This window comes from Rhinoderma darwinii, chromosome 9, assembly GCF_050947455.1.
Source record: "Rhinoderma darwinii isolate aRhiDar2 chromosome 9, aRhiDar2.hap1, whole genome shotgun sequence".
NCBI lineage: Eukaryota > Metazoa > Chordata > Amphibia > Anura > Rhinodermatidae > Rhinoderma > Rhinoderma darwinii.
Window position 1 is genome coordinate 70,652,865 of NC_134695.1, and position 12,951 is coordinate 70,665,815.

Sequence of the window (12,951 nt, forward strand, 5' to 3'; positions counted from 1 at the left end):
CCCTATATATAAGAATATAACTACTATAATACTGCTCCTATATACAAGAATATAACTACTATAATACTGCCCCCTATATACAAGAATATAACTACTATAATACTGCTCCTATATACAAGAATATAACTACTATAATACTGCCCCCTTTATACAAGAATATAACTACTATAATACTGCCCCTATATACAAGAATATAACTACTATAATACTGCCCTCTATATACAAGAATATAACTACTATAATACTGCCCCTATATACAAGAATATAACTACTATAATACTGCCTCTATATACAAGAATATAACTACTATAATACTGCCCCTATATACAAGAATATAACTACTATAATACTGCCCTCTATGTACAAGAATATAACTACTATAATACTGCCCCTATATACAAGAATATAACTACTATAATACTGCCTCCTATATACAAGAACATAACTACTATAATACTGCCCCCTATATACAAGAATATAACTAATATAATACTGCCCCCTATATACAAGAATATAACTACTATAATACTGCCCCCTATATACAAGAATATAACTACTATAATACTGCCCCCTTTATACAAGAATATAACTGCTATAATACTGCCCCCTATATACAAGAATATAACTACTATAATACTGCTCCTATATACAAGAATATAACTACTATAATACTGCTCCCTATATACAAGACTATAACTACTATAATACTGTCCCCTATATACAAGAATATAACTACTATAATACTGCTCCTATATACAAGATTATAACTACTATAATACTACTCCCTATATACAAGAATATAACTACTACAATACTGCTCCCTATGTACAAGAATATAACTACTATAATACTGCCCCTATATAGAAGAATATAACTACTATAATACTGTCCCCTATATACAAGAATATAACTACTATAATACTGCTCCTATATACAAGAATATAACTACTATAATACTGCCCATATATACAAGAATATAACTACTATAATACTGCCTCCCTATATACAAGAATATAACTACTATAATACTGCCCCCTATATACAAGAATATAACTACTATAATACTGCCCCTATATACAAGAATATAACTACTATAATACTGCCCCTATATACAAGAATATAACTACTATAATACTGCCCCTATATACAAGAATATAACTACTATAATACTGCCCCCTATATACAAGAATATAACTACTATAATACTGCCCCCTATATACAAGAATATAACTACTATAATACTGCCCCCTATATACAAGAATATAACTACTATAATACTGCCCCTATATACAAGAATATAACTACTATAATACTGCTCCTATATACAAGAATATAACTACTATAATACTGCCCCCTATATACAAGAATATAACTACTATAATACTGCCCCTATATACAAGAATATAACTACTATAATACTGCTCCTATATACAAGAATATAACTACTATAATACAAGAATATAACTACTATAATACTGCCCCTATATACAAGAATATAACTACTATAATACTGCTCCTATATACAAGAATATAACTACTATAATACTGCCCCCTATATACAAGAATATAACTACTATAATACTGCCTTCTATATACAAGAATATAACTACTATAATACTGCTCCTATATACAAGAATATAACTACTATAATACTGCCCCCTATGTACAAGAATATAACTACTATAATACTGCCACTATATACAAGAATATAACTACTATAATACTGCTCCTATATACACAAGTATATAACTACTATAATACTGCTCCTATATACAAGAATATAACTACTATAATACTGCCCCTATATACAAGAATATAACTACTATAATACTGCCTTCTATATACAAGAATATAACTACTATAATACTGCTCCTATATACAAGGGGGCACAGGGTCCCCCTTTCCACAATAACAGGCTAATGCCGTCCTAATACAATAGGATGAGAAGGGGCAGCGAGACACTTTGCCTTCCTGTTCCATAATTGTATGATGTAATATCCAGCAACATCAGGAAATCCTATTTTCATTGTGGGCTATGGGCCACTCTCTGCTCTATTTAAACATCTGCTGCCCCCTATGGGCAAGAATATGGATCTGAGCAGACCGGATAGTTGATATTTTTTGGAGATGTCTTTTTATGATGTTCCCCGGCTGATGCGATGTGCGGCCTGTGGCATGATGTATTATGGGACTTCAGTAGGGTTGAGGCAGGGGTTAATCGTAGATAAGCGGCTGCGGTGTCGTTGTGTATTACATCATATTGATGCCTGAAGTTGCTGCAACCCACAATTTCTATACAATTGGCTTGAAAAAGCTGAAAACTCGGGAGCTTAAAAAGTGGTTACAGGAATAAAAATAAAGTGTTTTATGTCATCTGATCGTCTGGCGTGTAATTCACCGCGCACTTTTCAATATGATAATGGCGTAATAATCCTATATTATCCGATTATCATGTGCGCTACTCATGGGGTGGCACGCTATGCCAATTATGTATCTGATATTAATCTTGGGGCCTACAATAATGACTATTATTTACTATTTGCTGATGGAGTTTTCATTAATATTGCACAACCGAGACAATCATTCTGTCCTTTGCTAAGAATATGGCCATAGATGGAAAGGGACTGTAAGGTATAAACACTGGTGAAACTTTTTTTTATTATTGTGCCAAAACATTTAAAATGCAAAATGAAGCAAATGTGTAAATAGTTTTGATTAAAAATATCTTACTGTTTTGTGTATACAGCTCCTGTGTCTCCATGGTTACAGACTACAAACAAACTTTGTGTAGTCAGATCCTGTAGTCAGGGGGATGTTAACTTTTTTTAAATTGCTGTTAAGTGACTGGACTTCATTTGAGGAATTGATGAATGAGGGTGATAACATGATAAGTGTCTCCGCATTGTGTCCTAGATGCCAGTACCAACCAATGGGTGCAGGGGCATTCTGGAAGAACAACTATTACCCACCCATCTACCTGAACACCCTGATTTCTCCTTCCCACGCCCAACCATCCTGCCTCCATGTGCCATCGAACCCACCACCTAGGATGTGCAGTAATTTACACACCCTGCAGAGCTCTGGTACTGGGCATCCCAACTAGGATGGCCTCCCCCTATGGTACATAGCCCAAGACAGGACAACCCCCGCTGAATTCAGACCCTCCCACAATGTGATGGTGACAACCTGGCATGCGTGACCCCAGTTTTGATAGAAACATTCTTATTTTGTCCTGGTGGGATTTTTATTTTATTTTTTGTATGATCTATCTGTTACGTTTTACTAAAAGTCATCTGTGGATCCTGCTAAGTGCAGTTAGAGCGATATTAAAGGGGTTTCCTAGTTTTTCTGTTCATAAAGTTTAACTAGGTTTTCTACTTTGGACAATCCCCTTTTGCTAGAAGGGTCCCCTGACAATAAGATGATCACAGGGTGTTCTCCAGTGATCAGATTTAATCTTTGGGGAAATTCGGCAGCAAGGGTTCAATTTCCCTGCAGTGCCACCACAGGGGAAATGATGCATTACACAGGTAACCATTGAAATAGATGTAATGCATTGCCGTACTGGGTCCTCCAAAGAGAAAGATGAGGGTCCTAAACGGGGATCCCCTCTATTAAACTTTTAATTCTAATCCTAATAGGATATTATGGGGAAAAAAAATAATTCCTAAACCAGACAATTCTGTTAATCATTGTATAAATGACAAGTTTTGCAGCTTTCTAATATACTTTCCGTTTCAATTCCTCACGATTTTCAAGATATCTTCTTGCAAACATTTTGTTTACATGGAGAGGCTGAACCTAGTCCTGTCCACACAGCTGGAAGTTTGTAACAGTTAGTTAATAGATATCAACCTGGAGTCTAACATGGGACAATGATTTATGCAGTTACTGTGTTTATCTCACAGAGGATTTCCTGCACTGATACATTGTAACCAACCCTCATGTGTGGGAGCAGGACAAGTTCAGGAGAGTTTTTTCAGTCTCTGAATGTAACAAATGTTTCCATTCACCGACAGCAAGCAGAGTTTTGAAACACAAAGTATATTAAAAAGTTGCAAAACGTTCTAAGATGATTCAGCTTAATTTACCTAAGACCGGACAGCCCTTTTAAATTGTGTTATTTCTTGTGACATCTTCCTGCCCCCTCCCCCACCCACATATTTAAAAGCTCATAAAAAATATTCTGTAAACAACCTAAAGTATAATATATTATGCTTTAAAGATATCAAACCTCTGGCACTTGAGGGGTTAGAGGCGCACCTCCACAGCGGAGCCATGTTATACCCCGCCCGTCCCCTTCGCCCCCCACGCTATGTTTGTTTACAAGATGAGGTATTAAGCGTAATGCTGTATGAAACTATAGGATTTTTTGATACAGAGGTTTGACGTGTTCATGAGTCATGTGACACAGTATCCGGTAGATAAAAATGTAAAAACAGTTCAGAAAAAGGCAAAAAATTACTTGTCAGCATCAATACGTTACATAATTCTGCGTGACGTCGGAAAGTTCAACAGAAGCAATTTATTATTCTTACCCCCAGAAAAATAGTAAAACGTAAAAACACAAATGTATTCATCTTCATAGAATAATAATAAGAATAATAATAATAATCATCATCTTGTTACAAACCGATGCGACTGGTTCTATGTACAATAGAAATTCTGTGATAATTATTTTTTTTTTTGGTGAAAATCGTCCTATTTTTTTTTCGTCAGGTCCCATATGATGACATCATCAGCTGCAAAATCCCATTGACCTGCCATTGAGAGAGGAAATGTTTCCCTCGAAGCCTGATGACGGGCGGCACTGCGGATCTTTTTCCTTTAAGTTAGGCATTTTCTGCCCGGGTTCAGAGCCCGTGATATTTACCAGTTATTATTCCTCTACAGCGCAGGAATTCTCTTTGACAAACAAGCTCAGTACATGGTGGACAAACTGGTACTGCTCACTGGTCTGGATCATTCCTCCCCTACAAAAATAAATGAATAAATAGTCATAAACATGAGACTTACTCTTATTATATTAGTTTGTTTTTTACGTGACTATCCCCATAGAAAAATCCTAAAATATACTAGGTTTCACACTGCCCACTTGTGCAAACACAATAAGCTGACATTTCCTGTTCTCTGCAGCTCACTTATCAGCTTTGCTGTGTAGACTGGGACAGAGTCAATTTGTTATCATTAGAGGGTGGGATCAGCAGAGTCATCTTATTATTATTAGAGTGCAGGGTCAGCATAGTCATCTCATTATATTTAGAGAGTAGGGTCAGCAGAGTCATCCCATCATTAGAGGGTGGGGTCAGCAGAGTCATCCCATCATTAGAGGGTGGGGTCAGCAGAGTCATCCCATCATTAGAGGGTGGGGTCAGCAGTAATCTCATTATCAAAGGGCGGGGTCAGCTGAGTCATCTCATCATCACTAGAGGGTGGAGGTTTTATAACAGATCTATTGTACTGCTGGAGGACTAGATAAGGCACAATACACACAGATAAGTCTCTGTCTGTAGCTCCCCTGCCACTCCCTGGTCTCTAGGGGAGGGGCTGTACTCCATCTTTTCCTGGAGACTGTATTAGTCTATGGACACTTTTCTGTCCATTAACTCCCATTCATTGCAGCTGCCATAAAGTACACACATCCTGCTGCAAACATTTTGCTGTTCGTGCTATTCTTTATTATTATTAATACTAATATTTACTATTATTTTTTACAACTAACAGTAGGAAAATAATATGTCGTAAGGGGGTGCCATCTGGTCTTTTACCCCTTTCTTCAGGCCATCAGTAGGGTCTCTGATTCAAGAGACTATATTATGCACAAAGCTGAAGAATGGCAATAAGTATGTGCACCCACCAGATTATTAACATATAACAGCTGATCTGAGCCAGAAATGTCCTCATAGGGAGAGGTCGTCGATTCCCTTTCCCCAGGCTGCAGTGAGCTTGCCAGCCTTACAATAGTCCCACAGTAGTCCCAACAGTGCTAAACTCATTGGCTCTATTGTATATTGCTTTTGTTGGGACAGGGATCCAATAGCATGTCTGCCAAAATGCTGCCCCCTGGGAAGCTCTCACCTCATGAATTGTTGCAGCGTCCCGGATTTTGGTTGCTTTTGTGGGAGTAAATTGAAGGAAAATTCAGAGATATTTTAGTCGAGATATATTAATTGCTATTTTTGTTTTTTTTGGCTGGATCTTTGGTGCCCAAAAATAGCTCAGTCTGTTCCCAGCTAGAAATATAGCTAATGATTCATTCCTATCTCTGATGATCGTACATTGGCAGAAAGTCACTGGTGGGAGGTGCCTGCCTGATATACTGTACCCACTGCCCATGAGGCGGGTACAGCCACACAGTCACCATGGTGGTTATACCAGTCCACTCTGGTCTGGACGCTACTTCATAAATCCAAATCACCCATCATCCTCCTCAAGCCTAACTTCCCACCGTAAACACTTGTTCTTGTGCTTGCATAATGGACAAAACATTTAGGTTCGGAAGAGTTGAAGGACAAGATGAAGAGGATAGCCGGCAACAAGATGGATGACACAATCCAAAGAACCTTAAACACGACGCTGAGAAACCTGAAGACCCAAACAGGGACATCCTGGAGATAAGTTGTCCATATGGTTGGAAGTTGGAACCAACTTGAAAACAATTCTATGTGTGAGGGCGTAACAGAGCCAACCCCCCCCCCCCCATGACTTCAATTGTTGGGTACTTCAATTGTTCGGCAATTCAAACGTCGGGCACTCATGGCCCGTTCTCCAAGTCCCAGGTTGCATGCGCCAAGGTATGAGATCAGCAACGTTCCCACAAATCAAGTCAGAAGCCAGGTCCTCATCCTACTGGATTTCATCCCAACCTCAATCCCTATCCAAATGCAGAAGATTTGGGCAATTGATGAAACATAAATTATTTGTCCATTGTCTTACCTGTCTAACCTCAGCTGGCAGGTCGTCCTCAGAATGTCCACCGTCCCCTCATTCTTCAGCTGTTTACACAGAATTGTGGTGGCAATGAAACAGCCGGTTCTCCCAATCCCTGCACTGCAAGACAAAGCAAAGCCCCAGATACAATAAGATCTAGTTGGCCAATGTGGTTGCAGACAATCCCTTAAAGATGCGGGTAATTTTGGCCTTCAGAATGCAGCTCAATTTTCCGTTTTTGCCTCACTATAATCCAAGAGGCATAACTTGCATTTCGGGGGTGTATTTTACATAAATTTTTTCTTAAACTGACTTAGTACAAAGTGTAATTCCGCCATTATTTGTGGTTTTTTTTCCCCATAGTTTTCGTAACACCTTAAATTGTGTATTAAACGTATTGTATGGGTTGTAATGATTGAGGGGATATAAAACGTATGTATTGATGACTTTTATTTAATAAAAATTATTATTAGAAATAATCGTGCTAATTCTTCGTTCCTTTGTGCACAGGATTTTTTTAAATATTTTTTTTTTTAAACCTTATTTGGAATTTTTTGGCCCATTAGCACTTACTTTTTGGAATACCTATGTATACCAATGCATTACTGTTAGGGGGAACCTCAGGTGTGCTCTAACAGGGATTAGCACAGGAGAGCCCTGGGGGTCTTTATTGGGGAACTATTCTCAGTTTTTCCCCTACTTTATGTTAACACATATGTGGTAGGATAGCAAGAAGTAGGGGACAGACTGAAGGATTGCAGAATCAGACTACACATGGTTTGCTTGTAGTCTGTTACCATGGAGACACATAGTTCTGCATCTGAAATGTAGAAACAAAACTCTAGAAAATGTTTCATTAAGACCTATTCCAAAGTTCCAATAATTAAAAATGAGAGTACCAGAGGGGGACCCCATCTATGACATATGGATATGCTGTAAATACCCAAGAATACCCATGTAATAGCTAAGACGATGGACCAATCAGGAGTCTTTGAAAGCTGGCTATTCCTATAGCGAATGTTGTCACTCATCCTTACCATTCATTTAGATACGTCTGAATATAATTTTTTTACTTTTGACAGAACATTTAGGGAACAGGGCGTGTAGAGATTATAATTAGATCCTCACGATTGGCGGCTGGAGCGGCATCATCTTACGTGTGGATCCTAGGCCCATCCTGCGGCTCACCTGCAGTGAACGATTATAGGTCCGTTATCATGTTCGGCTTTTTTCATGGCTTCCTCCACATCCTGCACCAGCTTTAAGAGCGCTGGAGCCTGATCCGGGGTCTTCTGGTCTGGCCATGACGTGTACCAAAAATGCTTCAAACTCCTTTCTTCCTCACCATTCTAGAACATTGACCAAAAACTCAATGAACATGGAAACAAGATTTTCGTTCGGAGTCCACGTAATTCTACGTATTTATAATATACAACATAATAATATTATTCTTCAGATTGGGTTATAAAGTGTCAGGATGTGGAGCGTGGAACAAGGGTCCGAGAAGGAAGCAGACAGTCTAGAGCCTGGAGTAAAGGGGGCGCTGTGAATATCATCATGGAGCTGATGTGGCGGTCATTATGAGGGTACTGTGGTTCTCATTATGGGGAACACTTTGACTGCATTATTGGGGCCATGTGGACGTTATTATGTGGGTAATGGAGCCGTCTTTATAGGAAAACTGGGGAAGTCATACTTGGAGAAATATGGCTAAATACTATTATAGGGCTATTGGGGCTGTCATTGTGAGGGCACTGTGGCTATCATTATCGGGGCATTGAAATGTTATTATGGGGTACAGTAAATCTCTTTGGAACAGGGGATGTCATTATGGGGAAATCAGAGTACAATAAATATAATTACGTGGCTTTTGGGGCTCTCAGTATAGGGGTGTTATGGTGTGGACACAATATGACAGTCATTTTTTGGTCACATGAAGATATAATTATGAGGGCACTATGGCTGTCATTGTAGGAACCCTGTGGATGTCATTATGGGGTGTCTGGGGTAGTTATAAGGGAGCAGTGGCTGCCATTATGAGGGCACTATGGCTATCATTGTAGGAGTTCTGTAGATATCAATATGGGGGTCTCTAGAACTGTCATTATGGGGATACTCTGGCTGTCATTGTTGGAGCCCATTGTGGATATCATTATGGAGATATGATGGTTGTCATTATGGGGGCACTGTGGAGGTTATTATGTGGGCACTGTAGATGGTGGGTCATTATGGAGGCACTGTGGATGGTAGGTCATTATGGAGGCACTATGACTGTATCTCTAATGATTTAAACATCATCTATATACTTTTCTAGAATGCATTCATGGATTAACGTGGATAGTTCTGCAATACGTGATGCTATAGTGTGGACAGTTTACTGCATGTGGGCTCGGAGCTGATGGTGCCCGTTTCCACTTGGTTGAGGCACAATATTATCTAATGGGTGTGGTCGGGTGTTGTGGGTGTGGTCCAAGTATAAGAGGCGGGGCTTGTGTACGGATGATTTGCATGTATGATCTAGTGGTAGAGGACGGGAGCAGATATTCTGTATTGAGCAATGAAGATCTATTGATAAATCGCCTGGTAACACGTGAGATTTTATTCAACTTTTCTTACCTTTAAAGTCATAAGTCTTAATCCGTAGTCGTCCTCCTGGATGATGTGATCCACGGTCACCTCTATTCCTTCATAGACGCCATGTTTCTCCGGCCAATACTCTGTGCATTTCTGTGAAGAGAACGCGTCACTATATGGGGACGGTCACACGAGGCCAAATTAGTTTGCGGACTGCGCTCATAGGAAATGTGTTCAATGAGGCGACATTTACATGGATTTCTGACCAATCAGATCAGACCAATGTGGCGCTATTTCTGGAGAAACCACTTTAATATTCTAACATATACCACAAATACAAAGGTGAAGCTATAGGGGGTGCAGAGGTAGAAGTAACATCTGGATCCTGGTACCTGAAGGGGCCCAACAGCTCCTCTGCCACATAAGACAACACCGGTAATTACAGATGGTACATGGTGGGTAGGGACCCCGGTACAGATTTTGCATTGGGGACCAGGTGCTCCAAGTTACTGCTTTGGCCACATGCACAACGTCCGCCACCACTCACCTCGTTGACTTCCTCAATGTTGGTGATCATGACTATAATAGGTGACTGCTGTTGCCAGACCATCTTCCAGAAATCCCCTACGGTATTCACGGTGGGTCCCTGAGTTGCGATGTAAACATTTTCCTCTTCTTCATAACCCTGTAGATAAAACTTTGCAGTTGCACATTAAAAAGCAAGACCTTAAAGGGACAGTCCAAATCTGATCACCACATGTTTTGATCCATTACCCAGATACCTTCAAGTATTCAATAACATCATCCTACTGGAACCCCTAAAAGTCCATTTGCAATGGGCACTGGTGCGATCCATGATTCTTGCCTCAGGTGGGCACCCTGGTCTGATTGCAGAGGGCGGTATGATAGCGCCCCCTACAGTCTGGAGTAAGCAGTCTCTGACTTCTCCTACCTATAGCATTGGCTGGGCTGAAAAGGAAGTTACTGAGGAGTCCAAGGACATTGTGGGAGAGTGGAGTAGGTCATTATTTTCAACTTTTTTGGGGGGAAATGTGGCTGGTTATGTTATGGAGGTACTGTGGATGTACGGTCATTAGTATGGGGGGCACTGGGGTTGGCTCTTTTATGAGAGCACTGGGGTTGCCTGTTATGGGCCACTGGGGCTCAGACAACTTTAGCTGTGATTGGTAGGGAGATTTTGTTTACATAACTGTTATGGAGGCACTGGTTCTGACTTCTAATGGGACAACATTAGCTGTCATTAGTATGGGGGTACTGAGGCTGGCACTGTTATAGAGGTACTGGGGCTATCAGGGTCACAGGACAACTTAAGCTCTCATTTATATGGGGGCACTGAGACTGGCTCTGTTATGTGGGCACTGTGGCTGTAACTATAACTGCTATGGGACACTTAGGCTGTATCTGTTATGTGGGCACTGGGGCTGTAACTATAACAGTTATGGGGCACTTGGGCTGTTTCTGTTATGTGGGCACTGGGGTTGTAACTATAACGGTTATGGGGCACTTAGGCTGTCTCTGTTATGTGGGCACTGGGGCTGTAACTATAACAGTTATGGGGCACTTGGCCAGTCACGGTCATTAGTAGGGGGCACTACGTCTGTATCTATTATGGTGGCACTGGCTCTGGTACTATTATATGGCACTAGGCCGGGTATTCTCATATAGGAATAATTTTCTGTCCTTGGGCTTGAATTGCTCCTGTGAATGGAGGTTTGGCTAGAATTACTAGTAACAATGAACGAGACTATAAGCGCATTGGGATTATTAATCCCACTCTAGATGACACTTGTGATGGGTTTCCGGTTGGAGAACCATAATCAGCTCTTTGCGGCAGGGGCACTGCTGTCTTTCCTTCATGTCCGTTGACATTAATAAGTTCTCGGCTTGTAGCCAATAGACAAGGATCCCTGTTCTCTTCAATGAAAATGTTGTGACATTCACAGAACAACATCTCCAGCTCTGCTCACCCGTATATAGTTAGCGTTTATATAGGAACTCAGAGGGTCGTCCTCCTGGTCTGGCGACGTAAGGCACACTCTGCTATGAGGGTCTGCAAAATACATAAAGGAGTTAGTGGTTATATACCTAATCCTGGTGTATAAGAGCTGCTCAGCCCTATATATTCAGGTTATTTACTGCTTTAGCGTAGTTCCTCTTACTGCCTACAGATGGCAGCGATGAGCAGTCCTATTTCCTAAGATAAAACAGATATTTTACTGTAAGAACTTTGCTATCTATAGTGATTTACCACCGATGTGCCTGAGATGTGATGTGCAATTATCAATAGGGATAGTTAACGCTTCAAAGGTTCATCAATAAAAATAGATAAATAATATATCCTTTAAATCAGTGTCCATCGCAAAAATAGGCAATAGAATTTCTGTGCTACCGTACTCAGGACTCACTTGGGAGGATGGTTTTGTATCTGTTTTTCCGCACTAATCCCAGGATTTCATATTCTTTTGGGTCAACAAAATTCATTGGGATTTCCTAGAAAAGAAAACACAAAACAAAATGTTAAATGTTGCTTAAATTCTTGTAAAGTACAGAAGATAGAGCAATGTGGTTGGAGGAGTTATGGGGGCACTGGTTGGAACTGTTATGGGAGCTTTGTGACAAAACCTTTCGGTTGGAGTTCTCCTGACAATTATATTATATCCCCTAGCGATAAGCGGTGTCTGAGCGCCGCTTATCACCATCCATAGAAATAATATGTTCACCTGGTTAAGCTAAATATCTAATGTATATGGCCATGGAGAGTTTATATCAATCTGATAATCCAGAAAAATCTATAATCCAGCACCCACGTGAAGCAGCAGCTCCTTACAATAATTTATCGGCATACTATGGTCATTCTATACATTTTTCAAATACAATAAAGAACATTTTATCCTATAAATGATCTTGGGTTTGGTTTTCTGCCCATAAAACATCCAACAACTTACAAAGAATTCTTTCTGAAGCTCAAAAGAATCCAGTGCTTTGTCGTGCAGCTCTTCTGCGGTCAGGACGTTGCTGGCGGACCGAAGATATTCTAGAGTAGACTGTTCCCTTGGAGACATGATGTGGCCGTAGGGCTCGGTGCTCCCCGGTGTACACATGTCCAGAGTCAGAGACACATTAGAGCCCCTCCTGTAGAAACAAATAGACCTCCATACTAAATCTCCGAGCAAAATTAGATGAATTACTTCAAAGGCTGAAGAATATCAACTGGGATCCATGTGACTCCTATTATAAAAGAGGTGAGGAGCTACCAAAAGAGAAGTGTGAAAAAGACAAGACTGAAGGCCCTGTACTAATCCGGTGTTACATCCTGTATTATACTCCAGAGCTGCATTCACTATTCTGCTGGTGGAGTCACTGTGTACATACATTACATTACTTATCCTGTACTGATCCTGAGTTACATCCTGTATTACACTCCAG

At 40.2% G+C, this 12,951-nt stretch overlaps 1 protein-coding gene across 2 annotated transcripts in view; it reads right to left on the minus strand.

Moving 5' to 3' along the window:
- Positions 1-1,277: 1,277 nt before the first annotated feature.
- Positions 1,278-12,951, minus strand: part of PTPN5 (protein tyrosine phosphatase non-receptor type 5) — an 81,139-nt gene continuing 69,465 nt past the window's right edge. For both annotated transcript variants that reach the window (XM_075838095.1, XM_075838096.1), the window contains 8 exons: positions 12,471-12,657; positions 11,931-12,015; positions 11,493-11,575; positions 10,052-10,189; positions 9,547-9,657; positions 8,119-8,279; positions 6,937-7,050; positions 1,278-4,973 (listed from right to left, as the gene is read on the minus strand). In XM_075838095.1, the coding sequence (XP_075694210.1) occupies positions 4,880-4,973; positions 6,937-7,050; positions 8,119-8,279; positions 9,547-9,657; positions 10,052-10,189; positions 11,493-11,575; positions 11,931-12,015; positions 12,471-12,657 (973 nt within the window). In that variant the 3' untranslated portion in view covers positions 1,278-4,879. The remainder of the gene's footprint in view (positions 4,974-6,936; positions 7,051-8,118; positions 8,280-9,546; positions 9,658-10,051; positions 10,190-11,492; positions 11,576-11,930; positions 12,016-12,470; positions 12,658-12,951) is intronic.